The 18,554-nt window shown below is 39.2% G+C and overlaps 1 protein-coding gene and 1 pseudogene across 2 annotated transcripts; both read right to left on the bottom strand.

Moving 5' to 3' along the window:
• Positions 1-4,584: 4,584 nt before the first annotated feature.
• LOC115363361 (uncharacterized) lies at positions 4,585-12,855 on the bottom strand. Of its 2 annotated transcripts, none has more exons than XM_030057532.1 (4): positions 10,355-10,468; positions 8,645-9,238; positions 8,437-8,556; positions 4,585-6,179 (listed from the first exon to the last, which is right to left on the bottom strand). In XM_030057532.1, the coding sequence occupies exons 1-4, from the start codon at positions 10,408-10,410 to the stop codon at positions 5,198-5,200; spliced, it is 1,752 nt and encodes a 583-aa protein (XP_029913392.1). In that variant the 5' UTR covers positions 10,411-10,468; the 3' UTR covers positions 4,585-5,197. The 2 variants fall into 2 exon arrangements, with proteins under 2 accessions (XP_029913392.1, XP_029913393.1); XM_030057533.1 differs by lacking the exon at positions 10,355-10,468 and adding an exon at positions 12,536-12,855 and having other exon boundaries at positions 4,586-6,179.
• A 232-nt stretch (positions 12,856-13,087) lies between these two features.
• LOC115363367 (apolipoprotein L3-like) lies at positions 13,088-13,983 on the bottom strand (annotated as a pseudogene).
• Between the last annotated feature and the right edge of the window lie 4,571 nt (positions 13,984-18,554).

The following is an 18,554-nucleotide window of genomic DNA, read 5'->3' as shown; positions in this document are numbered from 1 at the left end:
CATCAATAAAGTCAATACAATCTAATAAAGTGCATGAAAGTTGATAATATGCTGATATGTTACGCCATTGAACACAACCCTTTCAGTCAGCGAAACAGAGCGGGTGGACAAACCGTGGAAACACGTCAAAAATAGCACTAACGATTTAGGCCTATATAGTCTATAGATATATATATTTTTTTTCATAACACATCTTTACTCGTGGCATAAACATAGGCTACATGTTAAGGTTATGCTTTTGCTGTTGAAAAACTACCGTATGTATGGTTTTTAAACCTAAATTCACAATGTTTATCCTAACCCGGAAGAGAGGTACCAGAACTACAATTCGTGCAGAGTTGCAACACACAGAGCAGTCCTGCGCCATAGCTTTTGTAGTTCTAAGATGTTATGTCTATTATATGAAGTGGTGATCACTAATTTTGCAATCTTAATCAAAGTTTTTGGGTGTGGGAAGAACGCCTGAATGGTCAGATTTTATTTTTTTTTTTCTTAAGATAGTGAAATCATGTTTTTTCCATGTTTTGACACTAGTCGGTGGCGCCCCCTATTGGTTTGCCATCGGACATGATAGTAGAGGTCAAGAGCTTTCCAAAAATGTTGACCCCATGTCTCTACCATATTTTGTTGCTGCACTGTAAGCCTTTAAAAGTGTCTCAGGTGCAAGGTTCAAAGGGCACTTGTGGGGAGCAGGAACTGCCCACTGGTCTCACACTGAGATATGTTACTCCATAGGTCAAGACCTTTCAAACGATGTCTTCATTGTTGTTCTGTGACAAAGTTTGATTTTCATCGTGCTCCAAGCCAAGGCTGTCTCAGGTGTACATCTGTAGACCTCTTTTAGGGCCAAGCTTGATAAAATCAGTCAAACTTCTTTAAGGGGGTATGTAATGGCCAAATTTATTTAGAATATTGATGTTAGTCATATACACAGTCATACTTTTCAATTTGGACCATTTCAAAGCTTTTTTTCCCCATAAAATACTCAATGTTTCATATTTCAGATTTTCCCATTAACTTAATATGGCCACCTGAGACACACAAAAAATTAAAATCTGACCATTCAGGCGTTCTTCCCACACCCAAAAACTTTGATTAAGATTGCAAAATTAGTGATCACCACTTCATATAATAGACATAACATCTTAGAACTACAAAAGCTATGGCGCAGGACTGCTCTGTGTGTTGCAACGCTGCACGAATTGTAGTTCTGGTACCCCTCTTCCGGGTTAGGATAAACATTGTGAATTTAGGTTTAAAAACCATACATACGGTAGTTTTTCAACAGCAAAAGCATAACCTTAACATGTAGCCTATGTTTATACCACGAGTAAAGATGTGTTATGAAAAAAAAATATATAGGCCTATATAGACTATATAAATCTTTAGTGCTATTTTTGACGTGTTTCCACGGTTTGTCCACCCGCTCTGTTTCGCTGACTGAAAGGGTTGTGTTCAATGGCGTAACATATCAGCATATTATCAACTTTCATGCACTTTATTAGATTTTATTGACTTTATTGATGAAAGCTGTCAATTCAGACACGTCGCTGATAAACACTAGGATTATGGGTAATGTAGTGCTTCTCCGTGATATGATAGCCTATCGCAAATAAAACGTGTTTTCTTAAAATAAAGTTGATATTATACGGGACTTGTGGACACATGCCATCGTTACACATCCTCATAGCTCGTGGTGAGTCTGCCTTGGGTGGTTACAACGTTATGGCTAATAATCAGACCTTTTTTTCAGAATACCGATTAAATTTGCACTTCCGGGATCTATGAACCACCACCCACGGCGTGACGTCTTTGAAGCCGAGAAGCCGGGAGTCACCAGGTAGCATGAAGCGCGTTGCCTTGGTAACGCCGGTGTTTTTCAGATTAAAATAAAATTTCGTTCATTGATTTCAAAATGGCTTAAAATGTGATTTTTGTGGACTAGAAAAATATGAAAATGATGACAGTATAAACTATACAGTGGCGGTTCTGCCTATGTGCCGCCCTAGGCGAAATTACTGGCTTGCGCCCTTCCATGTTAGATACTACTCCTACCGGCCATGGCACCAGGCGGGCCGACCGCGGCACTGACCGCTCACCTGTCAGATCCGCAGACCTGACCGGGTGGGCGCGGTACCAGCCGGTGCCGCGGCCGACCCGCCTGATGCAGGCCGGTGGCTTTTTTATTCAAACAAGATTTTGTCCATATAAAAAGTAGCCTATTTTCCAAAAATGGTCTTAAAAAAGAGGGGTCATCTTAAAATCAGGGTCGTCTTTTATGCTGGTCAATATGGTAGGCCTAGTCTAGAAAACTGGCGATTTTTTATTTTTTATTTTATTATTTTATTTTGATTAAATTTGCACTTCCGGGATCTATGAACTACCACCCACATGAAATTGACTTTCAGTGGACAGCGTTTGCGTGGTGGCCATACGACACGGATCCTAATTGACTTTCAGTGGACGCTGTTTCTGTGGTGGCCACACATAATTATAACAGGTTATGTGCCAGGAGCACGCAATGCGTTGTTAAGAGGTTGTGCTCATTTCACGGATTTCTGTGAGATCAGGTTGTTACTATGACAACCAGTGGTGTAGTCTAGTTTATTCTAGTGGGTATACGCGCGCGCACGTGCAGGCGCGCGCACACGCACGCACGCACGCACACACACACACACACACACACACACAGGCTCCCTTTCTGAAACGTTAACGTTAGCTCCAGCTGTAGTGTCCCCCGAAACGTCACGGAAGCCCCTGTGGTGAACAGGAAAGTGAACGTTATGTCAAAAAAACATACTGATACGTATCTTTACGCATTTTTAAGTGGTTATACGGAAATTCGGGACCTTTTCTAGTGGGTATACGGCGTATACCTGCGTATCACGTAGACTACACCACTGATGACAATGGCTCATTTTTCCACATAAAAAAATAACCAAGGGAAGAGAGTAGCATCAGCACTAGTAATTCTGCTATTTAGGCCAAAATAGTGCAGTATTTCTGTGTGTAGGCTGTGCTGCTGTCACTTATTGCTATGCTGACCCTCCTGTCAGGCTGATGATGCAACTTTTATGTGTATGTAGACACAGTTAGTGAGTGTAACCCCAAATTTTGATTAGAAGTCTGCAAAGTGTAGGTTTAAGTCCATCCAGTACATATTCTTGGCAGAGAGCTTGATGTAAAGCTGGAATTACTTTCTTTGAGCTTAGATGCTTTGATTGACCACAAGTCAGTTCTATTCCACCACAGCTTGTTTCCTTTTCCCGAGTAGCTCATGTTTTCCTTTTGAAACTGTTCACAATTTTGCAAATCTGCTTTTACTTCCTATATAGGAGTATTTGTTTCCTGATGAATTGGGGGTTGTTGTTGTTTTTTTTTTTGTTTTTGTTTTTTTTTGCCACAAATATTGTGTAATCACTGACTCTGGGCTACATTACAATGCAAAACTGTTTCAGTTTCTCCTCAACTGGAAAGGTTCAATTTTTTGTCCATGCTTTGTTTTTGTTCCTGTTCCAGTGGACAAAATGGAATCAATAATGATAGTAAAATTTATGATTAAAAAAAACAAAAAAAAAAACAAACAAAAAACACTTGTATAGTGTGAAGAGCTGTAAAACGCATAATTTTATAGTTCTGTTTTACAATATATGTGTAACTAAATTCTGATCATTTTGTCATTTATAAACAGCACTTCCATGTTTGTGACTGAAAAGGAAATATGACCTTTAGACCTTCATTTTAAATCACAATCAATAATAATAATAATAATAACAACAACAACAATTTTCTGCCCCTTTGGAGACTGTATTCCAAACGCTTTATTCTAAATATTGTTTGAAATATAAAATAATACGTATATTTCACTTTAAACTAAAGTTGCTGTATGGGTGATAGGGACGCGCACACACACACACACACACACACACACACACACACACATGTAGCCCAATACACATCTTTAAATGTTGTCCTTTTGTCATAATGATGTCATTATCTGTACTGATCAGTCTGTCATGTTCATTTTTCTGCTGTACTAAATAAATAAGTAAATAAGGTAAACCATGGGTACATGTGGTCAATGTAACAGTAACCATAATGCATTTTATTATGATAAGCGGTGGTAATACCATGATAATACTGTAACACTCAGCCTATGGTTCACTGTAAAAATGGTAAGACACACTGATACCATCCATGGCCTGTACTCTTTAAATCGTTGCTGGCTATGGTAAAACCATGCTTAGCAGCAGAGTGACTGTAGTCATCATGAAACCATGGTAAACTATGATCCTTTTTTTTGTTGTTGTTGTTTTTTTTTTGTTTGTTTGGTTTTTTTTTTTTTTTTTTTTGCATTAATGTGAAACCAAGTAAAATAGAGCTGGAATCGTCTTTCTGGAGGAAAAAAAAACAAAAAAAAAAAAACAGTCAACAGGCTTTTACACAGGCCCGTTTCACATTTGAACTGCAGGTGGAAAAACAACTACAAGTGCTGAAAGAGACAAACTATTTGAGCTAAACTGATGTATTTCTCTCATATTAGTCACACTTTGCTTAGAGCGAATATGACTGGGTGAAATTATATTAATTACCTTGGAAAGGAAGGAAAGATTCACGCTGAGATCAAAACTACTACCTTTTGATGCATAAAGAGTGATTTATTTCTATGATTTTTGAGGACAAATGATTTTAAATAAGACATTAAATGTAAACTTGCAGCTATACTGTATGTCATTGGGTTGCAAAAATAGATTATGCCACTCTTTCACTAAAATATGTACTAACAATAACAAAAGTGTGTACAGTTTCACTGAACAAGTTTTCATCAGAAGAATTACGACAAGCAGGTAATTCCTTTAAAAGGCATTGTTGGTGATTTGCAAAGTCATTATCATTAACATCTGAACTTCAACCAGTCACTAAAGTAAAATCCACTGAATCTACAGTATGAATCACTGAATAATAATGGACTGTGCATAAAGTGAAACATCAACATTTACAATTAAATGATAAACAATATAAAATTCTCAGATGAGGAAAAAAGTAATTTCTATATGATCAGCAGAGTAAGACAAGTCAACTGATTAATGCCATTATAGAACCACAGTTAATTAAGAATTAATCAAAAATGCACAACTCTGGCCTAGAGTATAATGCAAGCCTGGTTTTCTTTTGGTGTCTGATCCAGTGGAGGTTTCTACTCCACTGGATCAGATTCAACTTTTGTATATTCATCTTCCTCTGGATAAAAAGGAATCAACAGGGTAATTTGGTTCTTCTCTGATGTCTCCAGGCCTTGACACAGGGAGTCATGGATCCTCTGCCATGAGTCCAGCTCTGAATGCCATAGTGCAGATCTGGCTCTAATGAACTCTGAGACATCACTCTTGCTGCCTTTGGCCAGACTCATGCTGTCTTTACAGATGAAGAGGATGTCCAAACCAAGGAAAAGGGAATTAAGTGTGATGAAACCAGCTCTGGCTGATGTGGAGAGAGCAAGAGGCCCTCTGGCAACTGCCTGTCCAACATCTGGAATGTCTGAGGCCACATTGGGTACATTACGTAATGACTTACCTTCCTGGCTTGCCACCTTACCAGCACTTAGGATCAGGTCGTCGCTTTTGACCACTGTAGCAGAGGTAGCATCAACAATAGAATCAATGCCTCTTCCAACAGTGCCAACTTTAGTGAGCACTTTGCCAACACCCAGGGCCACATCCAATTTGCTCACTTCAATTCCCGTGAATGCTTGACTAGACACTTCCTCTAGGCAGTCCTGGACACTCTGCACATCCTCCATAAAGTCCTGGAAGACTTCAGTGGCTTTGTTTTGGTGTTTGTGGTTGATCCCAGTCTCTGTGGCTGTTGTGACTAAACTGTTGACTCCGCTGGTCAGTCCCAGCCCGACCCCAGCCAAGGTCAGAGCTAAAGACACTCCAGCTGTGACAGGAGCTAAGGCCAAACCAGCGATGGAAAGCACACCTCCAACTGCCCCCACTGAGCTGCCGGCCACACTAGAAATCTTTGCCCCCATCTTCATCCTGTCGAGCTGGACAGCAGTCTCCTCCAGGTCGGACAGAAACTTCAGCATCCTGGGTTTTCGCTCTCTGAACTCACTGATGAACTTTGAACATGACACTTTCTGGAACAAGAACACCAGCCTGAAGTGCTGGTCCATCCTGATAAAGAGAGAAGAGATTCAAGAAAATGTTAAAGGCAGGGTATATGCAGGAATCTTGAAGTTAATTTTAATACCTTTTTAAGACTTTTTCAAGACCCTTTCAATATTTTTTAATACTTCACCGCACAACACCGCACAACGAGTACTTTTTACCACGGATCTTTTGTAGCACAGAGGAGATATGTTGCTCAAACACTCGATATGTAGTGTTAGTGTATGTTTATGAGTTGTAGAACATAATAAATTATCTTGAAGGAGTAGATGCTAAATTATTATTTGTTCTAAAAATGTAAATTAATTATCAAACGGACCTAACAATTCAATTACCATGAGCAGTAGTATGCATGTTATAACATAGATTGAAAAATAAGCCGAAGTGATACCGCTTCTCTGAATAGACAAGCTAAGCCAGTGTGCCGCTGATAGCCAGTGAAAATAGAGCAGAGTGGCAACTCTTCGCTTTGTTACACGATCCATGTCAGTGCGCTGCTATAGCCTGGAAAGTTTCTTTGCCTTTTGGACTCAAACGGTGCCGGTGCAGTTGTCATTTTTTTCTTGGTGGTGCAGGTGCAGGTGAAACGACTGGAGGGGTTGTACCACCCAGATTTGCTTCCTTCCATGTAATTTTCCCCAGATATACATTCATATTCCACACAAAAACAGCATTTCATTCAAATTATGTCAAATTCCGCGTTAAAAATTGATTCCTTTTTATTTGGCTAATTCCGCGATTCCGTCCGTGATTCGGCCCTAGTTAAGTTGAACGCATGGATTCATGTAACATTTCGGTGCGTTCATAATATGCACTAGGAGCGCCAGAGCGCACTTTGCGCTTCTGAATTTCCACCCGCCCGCTCGCTCTGGCGCTCTCAGAGACAATTTACGCACACACAATAGCCTAGTTTTTTATGTGCCTGTTCATCTTTGTTTTTTAATAAAAATGAATAAATTCACACACTTTTACGATGTTTTTGGGAATCAAACTCTTGGACAGCTAATTCAGAAAAAATACTTTCAAAATTTAAGACTTTATAAAGTCGTGATAAGATTTTTTAATACTTTTTAAGGGTCTTAATTTTCCCAAAATTGATTTATCACCTTTTAATACTTTTCAAGACCCTGCGGATACCCTGACAGGGGACGTTTAGTCATCTGTGTAGAACAAGGCATGATGGAAAATGGAACATCAAACATTAGATCTTATTCTGTTGTACTCAGATCTTATTCTTTCTTTTTTTTTTTTTAATCTTTTTTTATTCATTTATTTAATCTGTAATCTGTGGATACTGCTGAAAAACTGCGTATTTCCTGCGGGATGAATAAAGTATCCATCTATCTATCTATTTGATGAGTACTTAATTAATCCTTCACAGGAAATTACATTGTTGCAGCAGCCATCTCAACACACATTTATACATGAAGTTAAAAACAATCTAAGAACATACATGCAGACCCTTAAAAGAAAATGCTTATGCATTGAAGACCTAGTCCAAGTGCTCTTAAAAAGTTTCATTGCAGCAGGGAGAAAAGACCTCCTGCAGCATTCCGACTTGCACTTTGGTGCAATCAGTCTGTCACTGAAGGTGCTCCTTCTGATCACCCCCAACACATGGATGCACTGGGGGTGACGCATGGATCAATGCATTTTCTCATGCAGTGTCTCCTCTGTTTCAAATGGCTCCTCCTCACACCAATACCAGCTAAGCTGGTGCATGTTTTAACACGGCTAAGCTTGTTTGTCCATTGGCCTTTTTGGTGTCAATTTCCTTTACTTCTTAAAAAAAAAACAAAAAAAAACTGAGGAGGTGAACTTTTCCTCAGACAATCTATTGTGCAGGGCCTCAATGATTTTGTTAAGGTTGTAGTGTATTATTATTATTAATATTATTATTTGTTTTCTTTTTAAGATTTTTCCAGGACTTCCAAGAATTTCTGCTTTAGTATATCGGCAGAGTGGAGAGTGACCAGACAGGGCAGAGAGAGGCCATGACATGCAGCAAGGGGCCAGAATCAAACCTGGGCTGCTGCAGCCTCAATAGTATGGGGTGTTTATTTTGCCTGGTGACCCACCAGAGCACCTCCAACAGTATATTTCTTAAACTGAAATGACTGCAATTAAGCTGAAAATGAAGTTCAATCAGACTTGTGAAAATATTCATTTTTTCCATTGTTTTGAAGATGTGGTGAAGTATAATTGATATGACATGATCTTCACCAAACAAGATCTTTCCAAATTCTTTATGAAGAATTCTCACCTGATATCAATGAGCTGTCTGACATGACAACAATTAGTTTGTATGTTGTCCTCAGACAAATCCAGAGTTAGGTCAAGCACCATTTCCTTAACCATCTTCTGTGAAAACTCACTTATAGCACTGTGAATGAGAACATTATTATCAATTTTATTGTATGGTGCCTTTCATGCAACTGTATTGTTTTTGTGAGAATGAAATGTCCATTTACCTGTTCTCCAACCTCTCACAGATTTTCTGGGTGATACATATGTATTTGTCCAAATAAGCTGCCAGCACTTCCACATTGTGGATGCTGGGAAGGAAGAAGGCACTTGCATCTCTCTTAAACTCAAGGAGCAGTGGGCAGACCAGCCTTGCAGCAGTAATGACAGCCTGAACTCTCTCAGGGCTGATCCCTCGGGGCAGCTCTAACACCTGGTTCTCCTCCATGAACACCTGCAGCGAGGTGACCGCCAGCCGCTCCACAGCATCCAGGAAGGAGTTGAGCTTCTCCAAGCCTTCCAGAGAGTCCTTCAGCACAGTGGCCAGCTCCTTCTTCAGCTCCTCACGCCTGCTGTCTGCAGATAGACTCAGCTTGCTCTTTGTGAATTCAAACAGGGCCTGGGCTTTCTTCTCAGACTTAGTGACATGGCTGAAGTTCAGGTTGATTTTGTCAGCCCTGTCTTTGATATCCATCATCATAGACACCTCTGTCTCTCTCTCAAGCATCCATTTTGAAAGCCTATAACAGAACTCTTTCACCGTGTCCATGTAGCTGAAGGTATCTGAGATGTAACGGCATAAAGCCTCCTGCAGTTCCTCTCTGTAACACAAAACAACACTGTGAGGTTTCCTCTTTAAAACAACACTTGAAAAAACTTCTCCAGCCACTTTAAAAAAAAAAAAAAAAAAAAAAAAAAAGTGTTTCCTTTTAATAAGAATGATTGCTCTCTCCTATCATGTCACATTTTTTGTACTTTCCCACAGGTATTTAAATAAGAAAGGACTGAAATTTAATTACAAACAATCCACTATTATTGTTGCTTCCATAAACATAAAACACATCATTCACACAGGATTCTTTCTGAGGATTAAAAAAAAAAACAAGTCTACCCTCTTGGGAGTTTGAATTAGCAAAATTAAAGCTTTTTTTGAATTTCTTTATTTATCCATTTATTTAAAGGGCTGTGGGTTATTACATTGATGTCAAAACCCGATAATGCATGAATCTGGACTGGATCTGGAAAAGCCAAGAATTAGCTTCTACATCTATGTGAGTGAAAATGACTCTGACTGAAGGTTGCTAAAATATAGGCTATCCTAAGCCTAACCCTAACCAAATCCCAAAACAAAAGGCAGTGTTTGTCTAAAATATATTATGTGCAAAGAAATAATTTTCAAATGCAAATATTTGCTGATTTTTACACGCGATATTGTTGTTCGAACAATCTTTCGATACACGCTTTATACACATGGAAAATAAAAATTAAAAACATTCATGAAAAATACACACCCAGAAAAAAAAGTACGACGACCGCACACGGGAAATCGGAGTGTGCGTGCATATGCGTTGGTGCGCGTGTGTATGTGTGTGTGTGTGTGTGTGTGTGTGTGTGTGTGTGTGTGAGAGAGAGAGAGAGAGAGAGAGAGAGAGAGAGAGAGAGAGAGAGAGAGAGAGAGAGAGAGAGAGCTTCATAAACATCTGCATGTTATGGGCCTGTTAATGTAATTTCATTGTGTTTTATTTTACTTATATAGCCTATTGAATTGTTACTATTACATTTTGTTATATTATGTTATCATTGTCGATATTATTATATGAAATGAAGTGAAGACGCCGATGTAACAAATCTAATCTACACAGATAACTCTTAATCTTTTCTGCCCATTCTTCCTCCCCAGTCAGCATGTCGCCTTAAGGCCTACAGAGTGCGTGTACCTTTCAAGAAACACCTGTTCGTCTGGTTTCCTCTCGTCAGCTTCCTGTGTTTCCATCTTAGTAGTTGCCAGGAGGAATAAAACAAGTCAAATGTAGAAATTTGAAGCCACATAGGCTGGACAACAGTTCATCTGTTAACAGCGGGCTGAAAAAAATGGATAAAGTGTGAAAAATCTTATGAGGGAAATAAAACTTTGCCGTGCGCAGCGCCGCGGTGTGTTGGCTTTGGTTTTCCTTCATCCACGTCTCAAGCTCGAGCCACGCCCCATTTCTACCGCCTGTTTGTGTTTTTAGGTGTTCAGCTCTCAGCTGTCAGACTGACTGACAGCTCCTACACAAAGACAGGAAACAGAACCGAGAAGAGCCGAGGGAATTAAGAAAACCTACTGCACCTTCAGAGGTCCAGCAACATTAATGAGGCCGTCTCTCATGCTGCCTTCAAGTGATGTTGGAAATATTAAGCGGGGCGTTCATTAGCCGGTTCTCCAATACTTTTGACATTTGTTGGGCGGAGGGCATGGACTTTTCTGGCAGCAGTTTATGGCAAAGGTATTTGTATTAGTGCGTAAATAATTAATGTTTCTCTGTTGTTCAGGTTTCAGTTTTGTGGTTGGGTTTTTTAATGACTGACATAATAACTGACAGGTATCCCCCATCCGCATTTTTTCTGCATATTATTTTTTTATTATTATTGCTGACCAAAAGCACTTAAATGGACAGATGAATCCTCGCGCTTTAAGGCAGCATTAACTCGGGAATCAGGGAAAGCAGCAAACACATACGCGCGCGCAAATAATGCTAGTAAAATTTAGATTTTTAAAAAACACGTGTGTAGTGTGAAAAGGTGTAAAACCGGGGCCGAAACCATCATTTCAGCACTGGGGGGAACAGATATCCCCCATTACCCCATTATTCAATACACATTTCTAAAATATTCCAGCAATATTTTGGGCGGGGGGACATTTTTGGAGTGCCTGAACACTGGGGGGGACTTGTACCTCTCAATGTAGGCTATATGGGCGTTAAGGCCTTGTGTAAAATGCATAATTTTGTAGTTATGTTTAACAATAACTGAATTCTGACCATTTTGACCCCACTGTCATTGATAAACAGCACATCCATGTTTGTGATTGAAAAGGAAACATGACCTTAAGATTTTCATTTTAAATCACAAAAAAAAAAAAAAAAAAAAAAAGAAAAGAAAAAATATTATTAATCGGCCAAAATTGTGCAGGTCCCTGCCCTGATCTTTGCTTTTTGATACATTTATTATCTATTTAGCAGTCCTGATGAATGCAATTTGCTGTATATTGTTTATTTATTCACATTAATTTATTATTTTCTGCCCCTTTGGAGACTATATTCCAAACCTTTTGCTCTAAATATTGTTTGAAATATAAAATGATACGTATTTCACTGTAAAGAAAAAAAAAAAAAAAAAGATCTTATAGCCATAAATACATTTCCTCCTATTTGGAGTTTAATATTTCCTTGTATCCTGTGTGGGGAGAGCGGCGTTATCAAAAAATTCCACTCTGGAACCCGGTTTCAAAAGTTTGCATTTTCAAGCACCTATAATGCCGTTGTCGTGTAAACGAATGGCCAAACCGCAACAAAAGTTTGCCGTTTTTGTGAAAATCATTGTCGTGTAAATGGCCCCTGATTATGCCATTATAGAACCACAGTTAACCCGTAGATGCCTGGCTCACCAAACCCTACACTCTTCCATGAGTGTATTCATGGAATTGAAATTGAAATGAATGGGTTTTATGCTGTAAACTTCAGAAATTTTTCATTTTGGTTAAAGATAAAGATTTATCACTTTTAATAAACGTTTTATCAAAAAACATATTTTTAAATAGGTAAAAAAAAAAGTAAACATCCAAAAATGATTTAAAATGATGATTCTTGGTCAACACAAGAATAATTTCATGTTTTACATGTTCATTTATCATAGGTGAAAAAGCTATATAACTGCTGGTGGTGGTGGTTCACTGAACATCGTATGTGGTGTGCACATTTAAACACAGGATCCTTGATGCCGTTTCAGTGGTTTATTTAACTCAAATATAGTGGATGATTTTTTTCTATACAGAAATTCAAAAGAAAGAAAAACAAGTGTTGCAATTCTGAATATCAAACAAATAATGAATAAAAATAAAAATAGTATATTTGACTTACATCATTAATGCATCCACAAACTGGAATATTATTCTTCCAACAGAACTAACTCAGGTATTCATACATGGTACTAAACAAGAAAACAATGTTACTCTTCAGTCCATGATACATCAAAATGAATAAACAGAAAAAAGTCCATAAACAACTCACATGGATTCTCCTTTGTTTCACTGGTGTGGAGGGAAAAGGGGTTGTTGACCTGAGGGGAGGACCTTTATAATTTGTGGGCGGTGACTACCAGTGATTGACAGGCTTGTGATTTAAGAATAGGGCAACTCAACCCATGGCCCAGGGGCCACATGTAGCCCAAACGTCATTTTTATGCGGCCCGCCACTATCATATAATAAAAATATTACGATTCTATCTAATCATTTTGGGAATAAAGCCTCATTTTGTTGTAACTTGATCATTTCATCATTAACCATTGCATGACAATCTTTTATTCAGTGAGGTTTGACCTTGGATGGAAATGGAGCTGTTTTCTGCATGTTTCATTGATTTTTAGATTAGTCATGTAGCCTGTGACAAAATTGTTGTGGTGTGTTGTCTGAACTAGTGGAGGTTTCTACTCCACTGGCTAATATTCAACTTTTGTTTATTCATCTTCCTCTGGATAAAATGGCTTCTCCAGGATAGTTTTGGTCTTCTCTGATGTCTCCAGGCCTTGACACAGGGAGTCATGGATCCTCTGCCATGAGTCCACCTCTGAACGCCAAAGTGCAGCTCTGGCTCTGATGAACTCTGAGACGTCACTCTTGCTGCCTTTGGCCAGACTGATGCTGTCTTTACAGATGAAGATGATGTCCAAACCAATATATAGGGCATTAAGTGTGATGAAACCAGCTCTGGCTGACTTGGTAAGAGAAAGAGGCCCTCTGGCAGCTGCTTGTCCTATATCTGGGATGTCTGAGTCCACCCTGGGTACATTACGAAATTACTTACCTTGCTGGCCAGCCACCTTACCAGCACTTAGGATCAGGTCATCACTTTTTACAATCACAGCTGAGGCAGCATCAACAATGGAATCAATGCCTTTTCCAACAGCGCCAACTTTAGCTAGCACTTTGCCAACACCCAGGGCCATGTCGAATTTATTCACCTCAATTCCAGTGAATGTTTGACTGGACACTTCCTCTAGACACGCCTGGAGACTCTCCACATCCTCCATAAACTTCTGGAAGAGTTCATTAGCTTTGTTTTGATTTTTGAGGTTGATTCCAATCTCTGTGGCTGCTGTGACTAAACTGTTGACTCCGCTGGTCACTCCCAGCCCGACCCCAGCCAAGGTCAGAGCTAAAGACACCCCAGCTGTGACAGGAGCTAAGGCCACACTAGAAATCTTTGCCCCTGTCTTCATCCTGTCGAGCTGGACAGCAGTCTCCTCCAGGTCGGACAGAAACTTCAGCATCCTGGGTTTTTGGTCTCTGAACTCACTGATGAACTTTGAACATGACATTTCCTGAAACAAGAACACCAGCCTGAAGTGCTGGTCCATCCTGATGAAAAGAGAAGAAATTCAAGAAAATGTTAGATTCTTATCACTTGATTGAAGGTTATCACACCACTGAATGGATGTTATCAGTCATAATCACCCCCATGGGTATGGGTTAGGTTTATGTCCCTGCTGCACATTCTGGTGGGTCTGAATGTGCAGCAGGGACTGTTCTTATCAGTCAACCAATCAAACTTTAGTTTTAGCCACTTTTGTTAGCCTTCATTTGTTCAGCTTTTTTAGCTACTTGGTTAAGGGTAGGAAAAGGTCTCTGTTATGGTTAGGAAAGGGTTTGTCATGATGAATACGTTTAGGGAGAAGTAATGGCTAAGGGTAGGAAACTTTGAAAGTGAAACAGTAAAGTGAAGGAGTAAAGGTCTGTGTGATTGGCCCATCCGGCACCCCACCTTCTTCCGTGACCAGCTCTGTTGGTCTGTATACCACATCATGGTTGCTCTGGCTCCAGGGTCCCATTTGACTGGTCAAGACAGACTTATGATAGAAATAGATGATAATAGCCTTCTGACCAACTAGAAAGTGCAGCGGGGACCTACTAACTTATAACCGTGGGAGTGATTACAACTGATAACAGCTTTTCAATGGTGTGATAACAGTCGAATCAGGTGATTCTTAAATACACTTCACGATACCTTGATATCATCTCCACATTTAATGTAATAAGTCAGTACCAGTGGTTAACACACGTAACGTTAACTGATTGATAAGTTATCTATTTAATGCTATTTAATGTCCATCTAACATAATGCCATTGACCACAAGGGGTGTCTAATGCTCAGAACAAGGCATGTTCAAAACATCTAAACATATCAAGATTTTCAAGAGGCTGCCTAATTTGTTTCTCATAGTTCCTCTCCACAATGATACTAGCTTAAGTACAATGCAAATTCCAGGTTGTTATGAAATGAATGAGAATGCTTAAGCCCCTGTTTATGGCCACAAACCCTTCCAGTGACCCTTTCCTTAAATTCATTAAAGTTAGCCTGAAAGAAAGCTGGCTTTAGACTCAGTCATTCTAAGTAAATTGACTCAGGAGGCTTAAAGGAAGTCTCTTTAATGTCCCCAGAACCTGACAGCCAGAGCTTATGGCTCCCCTCTTTCTGCTATTAGCCTCTAAACTGGGATCTGGGAAATTAAGTCACAGCAACAATGGGCAAGTTACGGTCCAAAAATGGGGAGGTTTGTTTACTTAAACCATGTCACTGAGAGATGATATGGTGTCACTGAGTAGTCAAGGACATCCCAGCCAACTGCCCCTGTAAATGTTGCATTACATCTCAAGCTGTTCATGTGAGGGGGTCTATTTGATGCGTACAGTGCCAGAATGCAAAGGGCTGCACACGCAGGGTGTCTGAACCTCCTACATGTTCCTGACTACACATTCCAGCACTCCCAAGGTGAATACTCTGGTCCTGTCAGGGCACAGGCATAGAGCTTGAATCCTCAAAGGAAGAGGTGAAACACAGACCCCCCTGCCTCGAAAACTCGCCTGTGGTAAAGCAATGCTAGTGGAGCCGCCTGAACCACCAAGTGTTTGAGTAGCAGGGACACACATGCCAGTCACACTGCTCCACCATATCAGTGCAAATTAGCCTGTCATCTTTATAACTGGAGAGAGAGCTACCTTTATACAAGTGGTGTTCGCAGAGCCACGTGGATGAATCAAGTGGTGTGAGCTGTGTGTTACATAACCCTCAACACTAAAGCCACGTCTGTCTTTCATAACATTCACCTCCAGTTTACAGTGGTATGGTTTAAAATGATACCACCGGGATTTCAAAGTACTTTATTACCTTATTGCCAAAATACCTGAAGTGCTCGGAATCTGTATCGGTATCGGCCGATCCTCAAGGCTGCAGTATTGGTATTGGATGTGAAAAAGTGGTATCGAGCCATTCCTAGTTACAGCTTGAAGTGGCGGTGAGGTATTAAAAAATATTGAGAAGGTCTTGAAAAAGTCTTAAAAAGGTATTAAAATTAACTTCAAGATTCCTGCATATACCCTGTTACCTAAATCTTGTGAATTATTTGCCAATACAGTTCTGCAGAACCAATGAACTCTCCAAAAATCCACCCCAAAAACCCCTTGAAGTATTTTTTAGTTTTCATAATATTAATTGCTCTGTCCTATCATGTCACAACATTTTATTACTACATAATTACTGTGTGGACAAATATTTAATGAAATACTTAACGCATTTAATGAATTTATAGTTAATTAAAATTAAATTAACAAAAGAGGACTTCCAAATTCCAGTGTACTGATTCATCCTGTGAATCTATACACTGCTGTAATGAAAACACACACGTTCACATCATCCAAAATATTATTAAACAATTAAAGCGCTACTACTACTAATACTACTACAACAGCTACTACCACTACTACTAATAATAATACTATTAATATTACTATTAATACTAATAATACAACAACAACAACAATAATAATAATAATAATAATAATAATAATAATAATAATAACAATAATAATAACAATAATAATAACAATAATAATAATAATAATAATAAGGATGATTTAAAACAATAATACATTTTAAATATATTTGAACTTTGGTAACTGCTGTGAAATTCTTTGAGAGCAATGTATGTGTGTGCATGTGTGTGTGTGTGTGTGTGTGAGAGAGAGAGAGAGAGAGAGAGAGAGAGAGAGAGAGAGAGTTGTTACTTTCACCTTACTTAACCATTTCCTCAATCCCAGTCCAAAACCTACCACTCCCCTGTCTAAAACCTGTTTGTGTTTATGACCTGTTCAACTCATCTCTCTCTCTCTCTCTCTCTCTCTCTCTCTCTCTCTCTCTCTGTCTCACACACACACACACACACACACACACACACACACACACACACACAGAAAACAGAATCAGTGGTAAGAATTTATTCCTGTCCTGGCAAGTCCTGGCAGCACACATTTATTAAAGATGTGTGTTATGTTTCTGTGAAAGTAATTGTGTTTGACAAATTTTTACATTTACTCTAATATTTTCTAATATCTTTGAGCTCCCTGTCACTCTGGGTCGATATCACATCCATGTTTGTAAGTTGAGGAAGAAAACTAATTCATTAAGCCTTTAGGCCTACGTATGGCCAAAAATGTAGCTAGGCCTACATGTTCCTACTCTTTATTATTTTATTTTATTTTATTTTATTTATTTATTTAGGGCACATTTGTGCCTATTTAGTGCGGGGGGGTGATGATGAAAATATTCTATAGTCTTTACTCTCCCACATTATTATTATCATTATCATTATCATCATCATCATCATCATCATTGTTGTCATCATCAGGTGTTTGGATTTGAAGAAAGCCAAAGGAAACCCTCAGCACACATTGCGCGTTACCAACTGTTGAACATGGTGGGTGTTTAATGGTAATGGCGCCCTCTGCTGGGTATCACTAGCTCTGACGATCAGAGGTCTCTTGATCCTTCATTCGGTAACAAGTTACTGAAATTTTTACATTGGGTGGCATTTCACCCTGAAGATAAAGAAAATCACATTCACTGAAATCATCCTGCACATTAGTTGTAGCAGATTGTGTCCTATAGGCACTTTGCTGCAGAAAAAGGTTTCACATGCAGTGCAAGAAGGTCAGACATGCGATGAATATTAGGGCTTAAAAACACATTTAAGTCTGCACAAAAGGAGCATATTTGTAGCTGTATTCCACTTATTATATAGAATGCATTAAACTAAAGTGTCTGGTAACTTTCACGCGGCACCTCTGGGTCAACAATTGCCAAGTCAAAGTCAGTGCACAAGACTGGCCAAAACTGTAACAAGAGTTCAGTTAATACATTTTCTATTTTTTAATGTGCTTTTCCCAGCTCATCTCAAATGCCACAGAAGGTAGCACATGAAGAACCTGGTGTTGGTGGCCGTCTACCGCTCCACCATTGAGAGGGTCATCAAAACAGCTCAAAAACTCATCAGCTGCCCTCTACCCTCCAGCTCAAGGTGCCTCCGCAGAGCCAGGAAAATCATCAGAGACCATTCCCACACTGGACAGCACCTGTTCAACCTGCTGCCCTCAGGGAGGCGCTTTAGGTGCATCAGAAGCCACACTAACAGGTTTAAGACCAGTTTCTTTCCCCAGGCCATCAGATCTCTTACCTTGAGCAACACAACACACCATAGAGAATTGCCATCATCAGCTGAGCACTTTAATCTTTTAAATGCAATTTACTATATTTTTAAGAGCAATGCATATGTGTGTGTGTGTGTGTGTGTGTAATGTTCTATGTATCAATCCATATGTATCAATGCTCTATTTAAACTCAAACTGATGTCAGTTTTTTACTCCTCTAGGACCACTAAATACAAAATGACATGTATATAATGAATCACATCACACTTTCTGAATTCAAAGTCCCTTTTTTTGTTTTTATTTATTGATCTTTATCGACTCCCCAGAAAGAGAAGAGAAATCTGCCACAACAAGAATGCAATAGAGGGTGTAAGACAAGTTTTATTACAAGCTAAAAACA

This window comes from Myripristis murdjan, chromosome 8 (assembly GCF_902150065.1).
Source record: "Myripristis murdjan chromosome 8, fMyrMur1.1, whole genome shotgun sequence".
Classification (NCBI taxonomy): Eukaryota; Metazoa; Chordata; class Actinopteri; order Holocentriformes; family Holocentridae; genus Myripristis; species Myripristis murdjan.
Note: the sequence above shows the minus strand (reverse complement) of the source record. Positions and strands in the feature narration are given on the sequence as shown.